At 39.5% G+C, this 14,742-nt stretch overlaps 1 protein-coding gene across 2 annotated transcripts in view; it reads right to left on the bottom strand.

Annotated features, from left to right (window-relative positions):
• Positions 1-14,742, bottom strand: part of LOC129960161 (protein O-mannosyl-transferase TMTC2-like) — a 923,323-nt gene that overhangs the window by 331,881 nt on the left and 576,700 nt on the right. For both annotated transcript variants that reach the window (XM_056073352.1, XM_056073353.1), the window contains exon 11: positions 5,579-5,657. In XM_056073352.1, the coding sequence (XP_055929327.1) occupies positions 5,579-5,657 (79 nt within the window). The remainder of the gene's footprint in view (positions 1-5,578; positions 5,658-14,742) is intronic.

Genomic DNA, 14,742 nt, shown 5'->3' with positions numbered 1-14,742 from the left:
AATTCTCGTGGGCGACAGATCGAGCAGTTTATTACCAATAACTGTCTCTGTCTGCTCAATAATAATGAGAAAACGTACTTTCATGAACCCACACGCAGCTTCCATAGTCTTGACCTAGCCATTTGCTCTCCTGAATTGCTACCATTTCTGAATTTCACAGTTGCCAGTGATCTTTATGGCAGTGATCACTTTCCATTAATTGTCCCCCATGCTAATAGTGGCGTTGCGACTCCATGTCCTCCCCGTTTTCTATTTGAGCGGGCAAATTGGACTGCCTTTACGCAACTTGCAGACATCACAGAGACAATGGTTAAACTTTCGGATATCACGGAAGCAGTGCAAAATGTTACTGATTGTATTATTTATGCCGCAAACAATACCATTCCAAAATGTTCCCCACGTGCGAGGAAATTCCGGAAACCATGGTGGAATGACTCTTGCCGCGACAGTTACAGAGAACAAAAGAAACGATGGAATATTTTTCGCAAGTACCCTTCAACAGAAAACCTTATTGCGTTTAAGCGCGCCAGAGCTAATGCTCGACGCATCCGCCAACAAAACCAGAGGGAATCTTGGATTCGCTTTGTATCTTCAATCACATCTTCCACTTCAAGCAAATTGCTTTGGAAAAAAGTAAAAGCTGCAAATGGGATCTACAAAGATTTCTCCTATCCCGTGCTAAAGACAGGAAATAGAACGATTGCCTCTCCCATAGATGTTGCTAATAATCTCGGGTATACTTTCGCACAAGTTTCCGTTGCCGATTCATATAATTCTGCTTTTCTGGCGAAGAAGAATCGCGCAGAACGAAGAGTTTTGCGTTTTTCCACCCAAAGATCCCTTCCTTACAATTCTGAGTTGAGGATGCATGAACTGCTAACGGCCTTGTCTAAAGTTAAGGATACAAGCCCCGGTCCGGATGGAATTACCTACAACATGCTTCGCCATTTATCTGAAACTTCTCTTTTAAATTTGTTGTATTTATATAACCGCATTTGGTTTGAGCAGAAGTTCCCTTCGCAATGGCACGAAGCTATTGTTATTCCCATCCTTAAACCCGGTAAGGACTCTTTTGACCCTCTGAATTACAGACCTATAGCTCTCACAAGTTGTTTGTGCAAGACATTGGAACGAATGATAAATTCCAGGTTAGTTTTCGAATTGGAGAAGAGGGCATGTATTCCGCAAATGCAGAGCGGTTTTCGTAGAGGGCGTTCCACATCTGATAATATCGTCCTTCTCGAGACTCAAATCCGCAATGCATTCGTCAGTCGGAATCATCTGGTGTCCGTATATTTTGACGTTCAGAAGGCGTATGATCGAACTTGGCGCTTTGGAATTCTTACAACTCTTTTAAATTTTGGTTTTCGAGGAAATTTGCCTGTTTTTCTAAAGAACTTTTTATCTTTAAGATCATTTCGTGTTCGAATGGGTAATTTTTATTCAGATCCTTTTATTCAAGCTGAGGGGGTTCCACAGGGAAGCATCCTCAGTGTAACGCTTTTTATGCTTCATTTTAGTCAAATTCTTAATGTTTTACCTTCATCTGTTCAAAGCACCTTATATGTAGATGATCTCCAGATTTCCTGCCAAAGCAGCAATATGCAATGGAACGCCAACTGCAGATTGCAGTTAATAAACTTATTGACTGGTGTGATGATAATGGACACACGATTTCTCCGGAAAAAAGTCGTTGTATTCACTTTTGCAGGAAACGTGGTCTTCATTTAGATCCTGCAATTTACATTCGAAATGTCGCAATTCCTGTTGTTGATGAATTCAGATTTTTAGGAATAATATTTGACCATAAGCTCACTTTCCTTCCGCATGTCCTACATCTGCGGAAGAAGTGTGACAGGTCATTGAATATTCTTAAGGTACTATCAAGAACCACTTGGGGAGCAGATCGTACATCTTTGCTTAGAATTTACGAAGCAATCATTCTTTCACGCATTGATTACGGTTGTATGGTGTGCGGGTCTGCACGGTTTTCCGTTTTACGCAGATTGGACACCATACACCACTCTGCACTAAGAATTTGTTCGGGAGCATTTCGAACTTTACCAGTGGAGAGTCTTAACGTTGTCTGTCACCATCTTCCTTTAAATTTACGGCGCCAAAAAATGTCTGTACAATATTACCTCCGTGCCTTATCAATCCCGAAACACCCTTTACACTCTTTGGTGCTTCCTGTTCGTCTTCGGAGATTATACATGGCTCGACGTTCTCACATTCTTCCATTCTGTGAAAGAGTTAAATTACTCCTCGAGGATTCGGAACTACGTGATGTTAGTATTCACAACCTTGATCTATTATCATTTCCTCCTTGGGATTCACCTCGGTTTTCCTTTTTAAATCCTTTTTATGGATTTGAGAAACCGACAACGGCCCCTGTCATTTTTCAAAACCTTTTTATGTCTCATCGCTCTCAGTATTCGACCCATATGCCTATTTTCACAGATGGTTCCAAGTCGGACGGACATGTTGGATGTGGTATCATTTTTGATACAGAAACAATAAGTTATCGTTTGCATACCTCTTTTTCAGTATTATCTGCTGAATTAATGGCAATTTTCTATGCGCTACAAACAGTATCTCTCTCTACTGAGCGTAAATTTTGTATTTACACCAACAGCATGAGTTCTTTGAAAACACTCTCCAATTTTCATAATCAAATTCATCCTATCGTTCTGGAAATTCTGCACCTCTTAAAAACTCTGGAAAACAGAGACTACGAAATTTTATTTTGCTGGGTTCCGAATCACGTTGGGATAATAGGAAATGAACAGGCTGACAACGCTGCGAAAACGGCGTCTTTGTTTATGTAGCGTGAGGTGCCATTTTACGATGCGAAGCAATCGTTTAAACGCCGTATTAATGCTATATGGCAGGAATCATGGAATCAACAAAACAGTAACAAATTATATTTTATTAGACCTACAATTACATTATGGACTGCGCTTCCAGTGCGTGAGCTCGAAGTCAAATTGACTAGACTCCGCATTGGTCACACTCGTTTAACCCACAAACATCTTTTATTAGGCGATCGAGCTCCTTTTTGCTCCAGATGCCGAACGATTTTAACGGTTCTTCACCTTTTAATTGAATGCCCTGTTTTTAATCATCATCGTTTACGATTTTTTAATGATTCAACAGTGGACATGCAAATGCTTGTGGGGGAGCCTCCCCACAAAAATGTTTTTAAATTTTTAAAAGAAATTGGTTTATATCATCTTATTTAATGCTTCATTACCATTTTTTACTTTCGTTGCTAATTTTAAGAGTCATTGCCAAGTAATTTTTAATCGGTTTCTAATTTTACATCAAGACACGCGTTTTATATTATAACCATATGTCTAGCGCAGTATAGTCATCTATGGCTCTTGCGCCCTTAAATCCCACAATCCAATCCATGTCGGTTTCGGTGTTTTTTTAGATAACGCTACTTATAACCATACTCTCCCCAAATATTGCTCAGTGTATACGGCAGAAGCAACTGCTATTTTATTTGCGCTACAAAGTATTTCCTCATCTGACTCTCGTAAATTTTGCATATATACCGACAACATGAGCGTTTTGCAACAATTGCAAAATTTTGATTATTCTTGCCATCCGATTGTTGCACAAATCATGGAACAACTGTCAGTACTGATGAACAGGGACTTCGACGTAATTTTCTGCTGGATACAAGTCACGTTGGAATCTATGGCAATGAGCTTGCAGATTAGGCTGCAAAATTGGCTTCAACTCCTCTTGAATTTCGTGTTCCCTTCTGTGATATTTCGGGATATATCTATGAGGAGTGGCAGAAAGTTTGGGACACGCAGGTTGATAACAAATTACATGCTATTAAACCAAAACTAAATATGTGGTCAGTTTTACAAAATCGATGCGCAGATGTAAAATTAATTTGTCTACGCATTGGGCACACAAGATATACGCATAGACATTTACTGTTTGTTGAACGAGCCCCTCATTGTACGAACTGTGGAGTAGTCAATTCTATTGCACACATTCTTATTCAATGCCCTAATTTTACTTCTGATCTTTTAACTTACTTTCATTCGCCCATTTTAAATTTACAGGACTTGGTGGGTGAGAAACCTCACTCAAAACTTTTTGACTTTTTAAAAGCCATTGGTTCTTTTCGTAGTATTTAAAATTGAGATTTATTTTTATTCTTGTGCCAAATCATTATATATATCATATATCTTCTCAATTTTTGACGTTTTACTATGCATCTTTCTTTTATTTACACATTTTATAATGGAATTGTTTAAAAATCATTGTGAATGGCGCAGCTTGTCCTAAATTGGACCTTGTGCCAAAAACCCATACCATACCATACCCTCGACGGCAAGCGAGGAGGCTCTCCATGAGAAACTGTCACCGCTCTGTTTGCTTCTTGCTTCCCATGGACAGCCAAAACACCACGTGTTTGCCGTGCGTGGAGACCCATTTGAAAGACGGGTGGTGCACTGTGGGTCCCCTGTGCATCAATGGGCTGGTAGCTAGTCACCTTACTGGCTAGGGATCAAGCGAAGGGGTTACTCCTTGGGCTTGGCATTAAGGGTGGTCACTGTCCCCGGGGGTAACTCCTAGCTTATAGGTACCGATTAGCACTAGGGTGGATGCCGAGGCTGGGAATGACCAGAGCCGATCATTGCCTTCCCGTGGTGGGCGGTGCCGTCTGAACCGAATCTTTTATCATATCGTATGGGCTCCTCCAACCGTGGTCCCTTTAGTGGGCGTCGCATTGTACCAATTACTTCAAATTATGATAATCATTTTGATAGTTGTTTTATAGTTAAGCGTCTATCAGAAAAAAACGAAACATTTGAAACGGCATCGCCATTTTTATTGCAGAAGGCCATCACCGCAACTGTTGGTGAAGTAACATCAATTAAAAAGATGCGATCTGGTGACTTGTTAGTAGAGGTCAATTCTCGAAAGCAAGCCCAGAATATACAAAAATTGAAAGCACTTGCAACTATCCCAATCAGTGTCAGCCCCCATGCATCATTAAATACCTCTAAAGGTGTTATCACCTGTGGAGAAATTCTGAATATCTCTATTGACTATATTACAGATAAATTAAAAACACAAGGAGTTTTACATGTCCGCCGAATTACCATCAGGCGTGATGGAGAAATTATTGTGATAAATGCAATCGTGTTTTAACAGTTAAGTATATTCTGTGTGAATGCCAACATTTTAGTACACAACGACAAGTTCATTTTGGGGCGACATTTTGGGGCGTTTTTAACTTAAATGGCATTTTAGGAGATAACCCTCATCCAAATATTTTTACTTTCTTAAAATATATTCAAATTTTACATCAGATTTAATTGTATCTTTTTCTTAAAATGATTTAATTTTTAACACGAAAGCCATGTTTAACAAATGTTTGGTGCAGAATGATCAAATTTGGTCCTTGCGCCATAAAAACCAACTAACTAACTAAAAAAAGGAAATTAAAATAATTTAGAATACTCTACTGTATAAATCAAACTGACTTTAAAACCTTGATATGGCCTGAAAAATATTTATCTTACGTATGCATATTTCATTTACGTACCCATCATGTTGTACAATGACTGAGCTTGATAGTAATCCGGCATTCTTCTTACTGCTTCATGGTAAACCTCTACTGCTTTCTGAAAATTTAAAAGTAAAAAATCACTCCAACAGAACAAAAATTAAATGGCAATATTTTTTTATTAATAAGTATTTAAATTTACTTTTGTTTAATTTGATTGTATAATTTTACAAATATTCTGGTATCCGATATTCTATCTATAAAGATATTCAAAATTATTTAATAAACATTATTGAATTAGCTTCTGAAATTATTTTTTTTTCATTGCATAAAATGAAAAATGCGTGATTGTTGGATTCTGTAAATGATTCCCCATGAATATGAGCCTTGTCTTGAGTCAAATCGGTTCTTGGAAATCAAACTTTGGGTCACTGATCCGAATTGAAGGTTGGATAATGGTCCATCATGGTCATCATAACACGAGACCTCAGCCAGTTCCATCCAAATGAACTTTCTTTTACAGTTTCAAACTGAGTCATTCATTTAGAAATGTCTTTTGGTGAGGTTAGATTCTCTACCACACTGCTGAATGTGTCAATTTTTGAACCTAGTATTCAACAGTACATAAAATACATCATACATACATTCGTACTACTCAAATAATCATTCAGTTAATCATAAAATATAATATGATGAATCATAAATAATATTGCGAGTCTGCTGAAAAATACAAGTGAAAAAACTAATAGCTTTTAAAAAATTAAAAATATTTGGGTGGTATTTTTCACCCACCAGGTCTTGTAATGTTAAAGATGCCGAAGTAAAAAAAATGTGCACGATAAGAATTAAAAATAGGACATTCAATTAACACATGATGAACAGTAAAAGAAACTTTGCAACTGTTGCACATAGGCGTATTTTCTCCAAATATGAGATGTTTATGGGTGAAGCGCGTATGCCCTATACGGAGACGAGTAAATTTAACATCCATCTCACGTATAGGATGAACAGGCCACAAAGCAATGTCCGTTTAAACAGAATGAAATTTATTTCCGATCTGCAGATCCCATAACTTTTGCCCGTTAGAAGAGAAGTGATGAACAATGGACCTTTTGACATCACAAAAGGGAAGAGCCATGCACAAAAAGGTCGATGCAGATTTAGCAGCCAAGTCTGCCCTCTCATTTCCCAAGATGCCGACATGACTCGGAATCCAACAGAAAATGATTTGAAACCCATCATTCTGCAATAATCGCAAAGTAAACAAAATTTTAATAGCAATCGGATGTGTCCGATTGTCGTAATGCGAAAGTGTCTCCAAAGCACTCATACTATCGGTGTAGATACTAAATTTAAGCTGAGTAGAGGGTGAAATTTTCTGTAGAGCACAGAAAATTGCCACCAACTCAGCAGTAAAAACAGAGCAACAATTATGAAGACGGTGGCTCAGTGTATCAGATGGAAATATTATGCCACAGCCGACATGACCATCTGATTTCGAGCCATCAGTGAAAATTGGATGAAAGGAAGAATACTGATTGCGATGGTAGAAAAAAATCTGTTGGAAAACCACAGCAGCAGTTGAAAATTTATCGAATCCAATGAAAGGATTCAAGTAAGAAAACTGTGGGATATCCCAGGATGGGATACTATAGACATCAACAGCTTTAACACGAATCGTGTTAAAGTCCGAGTCATGAAGGAGCAATTTGGCTCTCTCACAAAATGGAAGGATGTGAGAGGGGCGGGCATTATAAAGTCGACGAAGACCTACTGGCAATGACATTTGGCTCAAAGGATGTTTCGAAACAGATTTCGTTCGAAAATAAAATGTGGCAGACAATTTCTGTCGCCTTAAAGAAAGGGGTAGTTGGTGACGTATAATATATAGACTTTCAACTGGAGATGTCCGGAACGCACCAGAGCAAATGCGCAATGCTGAATGATGGACGGTATCCAATCGCCGCAAAATAGATGAGCGGGCGGAACCATATACCATACATCCATAATCTATCCGGGAGAGAATGATTGCCTGATAAATACGGAGAAAGGAGGTTCGATCGGCACCCCAAGATGTTTTTGAGAGAACCTTTAGAATATTTAATGATTTCTCACACTTCTTCTGCAAATATAATATATGCTGAAGGAAGGTGACTTTCCGATCGAGAATTACTCCCAAAATCTGTACTTCATTCACCAGAGGAATTTGAATATTCTTAACTCGAATACAAGGATCCTGGTGAATGTTTCTTTTCCGACAGTAGTGAATGCAGCTGCTTTTCTCTGGGGAGATAGTGTGGCCATTGTTATTGCACCAAGCTACCACTCTATTTACTGCGTTTTGAAATTGTCGCTATATTAATGCCATGTTACTACCTTGGCATGAGATCTGCAGATCGTCAACATAAAGGGTTCCATTTACAGATGAAGGCAAATGATTTAAAATTTGGCTAAGATGAATAATAAAAAGTATGACACTGAGGACACTTCCTTGTGGAACTCCCTCAGCTTGAATAAAATTATTAGAATAAGATTTACCGACTCGAACACGAAAAGAACGTTGTGTTAAAAAAATTTGTAAGAATATAGGCAAGTTACCTCTAAAACCTAAATTAAAAAGTGTGGAAAGTATGCCATAGCGCCAGGCACGGTCATACGCTTTCTCTATGTCAAAAAATATTGAAACATGGTGGTTCCTCCTAACAAATGCTTTGCGAATTAGGGTTTCCAATAATATGAGATTGTAAAAAGTAGACCAACATCTACGGAAACCACTCTGCAACGGAGAGATGCATCCTTGTTTCTCTAACTCGAAAATTAGTCGCATGTTGACCATACGCTCGAAAGTCTTACAAAGACAATTTGCAAGAGCAATCGGCCTGTAGTTCAGAGGGACAGATTGTTCTTTGCCAGGTTTTAAGACGGGAATCACAATAGCTTCACGCCATTGTGAAGGGAACTTCTGCTCAGTCCATATTCTGTTAAATAATATCAACAGATTGGAAAGGGAAATGGTATTCAAATGGCGAAGCATGTTATAAATGATTCCATCTGGTCCAGGGCAGGTATCATGAACCTGAGACAAAACCATGTTTAGTTCATACATCCTGAATTCACAGTTATAGGGAATGACACTTCGGGAATTGAAGCGCAAAGGCAACCGTTCCTCTCGATTCTTAATTGCCAAAAAATCAGGGCTGTAAGAATTTTTATTTCAAGTTGCCAGCGTTCGCATACTCTAGAATATGATGCATGACTGCCACCACAGTTCACGCACTTTTCGGGTGCAGAACATTGTTGGCTCTCATGGCCTTTAGTAGCACAGCGGGCACAAGTAAGTGTCCCGCGGCAATTTGCTTTAGAGTGACCATAACGTTGATAATTAAAACATCTCAAAGGATTGGGAATACATGGTCTGACAGGTAATTTTATATTCCCTGCATAGATGAATTCTGGTAATTTTGGTGTTTTAAAAGTTAGAATATGATGCTTTGTTTCAAGGATATTGCCATCTCGCCGGATAGTACGACGGTGAACATGGGTGACACCTTGAGATTTCAATTCATTTGTAATTAAATCCACAGGGAGGTTAAATATTTCCCCACAAGTGATAACACCTTTCGATATATTTAATGATTAATGGGGACTGACACTGACAGGAATTGTTGAAAAATTTTTTAACTTTTGAATTTGGTGAGCTTGCTTACGAGAATTAATCTCTACCAGCAAGTCACCAGAACGCATCTTACGGATTGATGTTACGCCACCAACTGTTGCTGTAATCGCTTTTTGTACTAAAAATGGCGATACGCTTTCGAATGTTGCATTTTTATCAGAAATACGCTTCATTACAAAAAATTTATCAAAATGGTTTTCTAAATTTGGAGACTGAGGAACAAAACGACGCCCACTAAAGGGACCCTTCTTGGGAGGAGCCATGTGATATTGACAAAGATTCGGGCCCGACGGCACCACCCACCACGGAGCCCAACAAGGGAAGCCAATTACCGGCTCTGGTCTTTCCCAGCCTCGGCATACACCTTAGTGCTAGCCGGAACCTATACGCTGGGAGTTACCCCCGGGGACAGTGACCACCCTTAACGCCAAGCCCAAGGAGTAACCCCTTCGCTTGATCCCAAGCAGACTAGCCACTAAGGTGACTAGCTACCAGCCGATTGATGCACAGGGGACCACAGTGCACCACCCGTCTTTCAAATGGGTCTCCACGCACGGCAAACACGTGGGGTTTTGGCTGTCCATGAGAAGCAAGAAGCAAACAGAGCGGCGACAGCTTCTCATGGAGAGCTCCTTCGCTTGCCTTCGAGGGAAGGAAAAATTAAGCAGATAGCAGAAGGCGTAGGGTAGTGGAAACATAAAGGGAGTAAAGATCCCTGGGAACCTCTGGATTGGGACACCCGTACTCACCTATAGTAGGTGGGCCCCTGTGGGTCCACCGTCTTCAGAATTTTTGTTCAGTTTTTACTGCCGAATTGGTGGCAATTCTGTTTGCCCTCCAAAAATGTTCACTATCCACTCAGCGGCAATTTGCCATTTACACCAACAGCATAAGTTCTTTGGAAACACTTTCACACTATCACAATAGGATGCATTCTATAGCAGTTAAAATTTTATTAACTTTGCGTGCCCTACAAAATGATGGGTTTCAGATAATTTTTTGTTGGGTGCCGAGTCATGTTGGTCTCTTTGAAAATGAAATGGCAGATTCAGCGGCAAAATCAGCAACAGACCTTTTGTCTCTGAAGCTTCCTTATTGCGATATTAAGAAGTCCTTGACAAAATACATTTTTTATACTTGGCAATTAGCGTGGGATCAGCGTACTGAAAATAAACTGCATTCCATCAAGCCTATTAGCGCAGAATTCTTAGTGCAGAAGGCCATCACCACAACTGTTGGTGAAGTAACATCAATTACAAAGATGCGATCTGGTGACTTGTTAGTAGAGGTCAATTCTCGAAAGCAAGCCCAGAATATACAAAAATTGAAAGCACTTAACTATCCCAATCAGTGTCAGCCCCCATGCATCATTAAATACCTCTAAAGGTGTTATCACCTGTAGAGAAATTTTGAATCTCTCTATTAACTATATTACAGATGAACTAAAATCACAAGGAGTTGTGCATGTCCGCCGAATTACCATCAGGCGTGGTGGAGAAATTATTCACACTAAACACCATATCCTTATCTTTAAATCTCCAAAACTACCCGAACATATCTATGCAGGCTACATCAAATTACCAGTAAGACCGTACATCCTTAACCCCCTCAGATGCTTCAACTGCCAGCTCTTTGGCCATTCAAAGGCAAACTGTCGCGGGACACTCACTTGTGCCCAATGCGCAGAAAAAGGTCATGATAGCCAGCAGGGCTCCGCAACAGAAAAGTGCGTGAACTGCGGTGGCGATCACACGTCGTACTCTCGATCCTGCTCACGTTGGCAACTTGAAAAACAGATAATAAGTCTAAAAATCAAACAAATTCTATCTTACCCTGAAGCTAGGCGTAGGCTTATAGCTCAAAATCCTACTCCTGACAAAACATATGCTTCTGTTGTACAAAGGTCAAACTGCTCTTGCACAAACTGTGTTAAAAACACCACTAAAACCAAGCAGCTAAGTAAAGTCTCTTATTCAGATACCGAAAATTCCATCGGTAGTACCCCTGAATCTCCAAAAGTTTTAAAAAAGAAATCAAAGAAAAAAGCTCAGAAATCGCTGACACTGAAGCTTGCAAAACGCGGCCATTCATTACAAGATGTTACTACAAAATTAAAAAAGTCAACATTAAAAAATTCCGTCGCTTTCGATTTATACGGATTCTCTGAGTGTTTTAATTTCTCTAAAATCATGTAATCCTCATCCTTTGGTGTTAAAAATCTTAGATACTTTTGATAAACTAACTTCTCGTAATTGCACTATTTTATTCTGTTGGGTACCATCCCATGTAGGAATTTTGGTCAATGAAGAGGCAGATAAGGCTGCCAAATTGGCGACTACTTCAATGGCTACTAATATTCCTGTGAACGACATAAAGAAACATATTAAAAAGCTTCTATATTCTAATTGGCAAAGACAGTGGGATCTGGAAACAAACAACAAACTTCATATTATTAAACCCCATGTGCAACCCTGGCCCTCATTAGCGAACAGAAAAGCGGATACTGTCTTGACACGATTACGAATTGGACACACTCGATTCACCCATATTCATTTGTTGTTAGGTAAACAACCACACTGTGTTCACGATGCCATTGTCAAATGTCTGTACAACATATTTTGTCAGAATGCCCAAATTTCAATACCCAGCATTTACAGTTTTTTCAAAAGTCTTGTCCTTCATTATCTTCCCTGGTTCACCTCATGTACAAATTCCTCAAGTCCATAAAATTTTATCCAATGATTTAAATCTTATTTACTTTTAAGCTTCCCATTGTTTACCCATTGTTTGGCGCAGTATAGTCAACATTATGGCTCTTGCGTCATAAAACCTCAAACAATTCAATTCAATTCAATCCGTCGCTTTCGGGCTTGAGACGCAAGGTAATGTCCATAAGGACTAAACGTCCATATTTGGCATGCCAAATAGTCCTGATATTAAATTACACCCTTCTGGTGATGAGGATGATTTGGAGATGAGTCGCGAATATGAAGCAACTCAAACAAATGCTTCTAAAGCTTCTTCAAAACAGCTTTATTAATGGGTACTTTCCTTTCTTGGAACTGTCGCGGCCTTCGGTCCAAATTGCATGACATTAAGCCCATTTTCAATATTTTTCATCCTGTGTGTTTCGATGTTCAAGAAACTTTCTTGACACCCAACATTCCAATCAAATTACGCGGATATAGCTGTGTTCAGAAAGATGCAGACACTGGATCGCATGGTTCTGGTGGTGTCTGTCCCCCTCAGGGGCTCACCTTCTTTAGGTGAGTACGGGTGTACCAATCCCGAGGTACCCAGGGATCTTTACTCCATTTCAGTTCACTCTCCTCTTCGCCTTCTGCTTTCTGCTGTGTCTTTCCTTCCCTCGACGGCAAGCGAGGGAGCTCTCCATGAGAAGCTCTCGCCGCTCTGTTTGCTTCTTGCTTCTCATGGACAGCCAAAACCCCACGTGTTGGCCGTGCGTGGCAACCCACTAGAAAGATGGGTGGTGCACTGTGGTCCCCTGTGCATCAATCGGCTGGTAGCTAGTCACCTTAGTGGCTAGTCTGCTAGGGATCAAGCAAAGGGGTTACTCCTTGGGCTTGGCGTTAAGGGTGGTCACTGTCCCCGGGGGTAAGTTAGTTAGTTAGTTAGTTTTGGATTTTGTGGCACAAGAGCCAAATCTGGCTAAGCTGCGCCAAACATATGGTTAAATATAAAAAAAATTTTCAGTGGAGTTCTAAAAATTTAAAGTAAAATTTGCAAAACCAAGAAATGTGGAGATAAAATTTTACTAGTTAAATAAAATGGAAAAAGCCAATTTCTTTCAAGAAAGTAAAAATATTTGGATGGGGATGTTCTCCCACCAAGTCACGAATGTTTGAAGATGATGTACCGAATAAATGTAATCGATGAGAATTAAAAATTGGACATTCTGATAAAATATGAATGACAGTTAAATTAACATCACACGCATTACAGACTGGACATCGCTCACCAAATAGAAGATGTTTATGTGTGAGGCGAGTATGGCCAATGCGAAGCCGAGTCAATTTGACGTCCAACTCGCGTACTGGAACTACCGGCCACAAAGTGATGTAAGGCTGAATAGAATGCAGCTTATTAGACATCTGCAAATCCCATGATTGTTTCCATAAATAAAAAATACGTTGAGAAATATATTTTTTTACTATCAGAATAAATGCAGAATTTGTGGTAAGTGAGGTTAGAAATTTTTTCAAGAGCAATCATAATTGCCATTAGTTCAGCAGTTAAAACTGAACACAAAGTACTCAACTGAAAGCTGCTTGTGTCCTCAGCAATGACGACAGCACAACCTACTTGATAAGCTGTCTTTGAGCCATCCGTAAAAACAGGAATGTGTGTAGAATATTCATTGCGGTGATAGAGAAAAATTTGTTGAAAGACAACAGATGAAGTGGTAGACTTGTCATAAGCGAGAAAAGGGTTAAGATATGATATTTCTGGGATATCCCAGGGTGGCAAAGCATAAGCGGTAGTATTATGAACCTGCAGATTTAAAATTCCTGGATCAGCGAAAGTCCTTGTTATCCTTTCACGAAAAGGTAGGATATTAGAAGGACGTGCATTATATAATCGTCCCAAACCAATAGGTAAATTCACTCGACGAACAGGGTGATTGATAAAAGATTCAATACGGAAAAAATATAGTTCAGATAATTTTTTTCGTCTCAGATGAAGTGGAAGTTGATGACAAATCACATATAAACTATGAACTGGTGATGTACGAAAGGCTCCAGAACAGATACGCAAAGTAATGTTGTGTACTGTGTCTAAATTTCGGAGAACACTAGAACGAGCTGTACCATATATTTCGCATCCATAATCAGTTCTTGATAGGATAACAGACTAATAGATACGAAGTAGAGATGTTCGATCTGCCCCCCACCTGGTAGTCGAGAGGACTTTTAGGATGTTGAGGGATTTTTCACCCTTCTTTCGCAAGTGAAGGACATGCGGAAGGAAAGTGAGTTTCCGGTCAAATATGACACCCAAGAAACGTACCTCTTCAACGACTGGAATATCAACACCTCGAATTTGTATCACAGGATCAGGGTGGAGACTCCGTTTCCGACAAAAGTGTACGCAACGGCTCTTCTCAGGGGATAGAGTATGCCCATTCTCGTCACACCATGAAATAAGTTTGTTAACAGCCCTCTGGAGTTGTCGCTCTATTAAATTCATGTTAGACCCCTGACAGGAGATTTGTAAATCATCCACATATAATGTTCCACAAACCGATGATGGCAAAACATGAAGGATTTTGCTTATATGAAGAATAAAAAGGGTGACACTCAAAACACTTCCTTGAGGAACACCCTCATTTTGAATAAAATGATGAGAAAATGTATTACCAATACGGACTCGAAATGTACGAAATTTTAAAAAATTTTGAATAAAAACTGGCAAGTTACCCTTAAAACCAAAATCACCTAAGGCACGGAGAATACCATACCGTCACGTACGATCGTACGCCTTTTCTATATCAAAGAATATAGAAACT

Source organism: Argiope bruennichi, chromosome X2 (genome assembly GCF_947563725.1).
Source record: "Argiope bruennichi chromosome X2, qqArgBrue1.1, whole genome shotgun sequence".
In the NCBI taxonomy this organism is placed as follows: Eukaryota; Metazoa; Arthropoda; class Arachnida; order Araneae; family Araneidae; genus Argiope; species Argiope bruennichi.
This window is presented reverse-complemented; position numbering and strand designations above follow the sequence as displayed.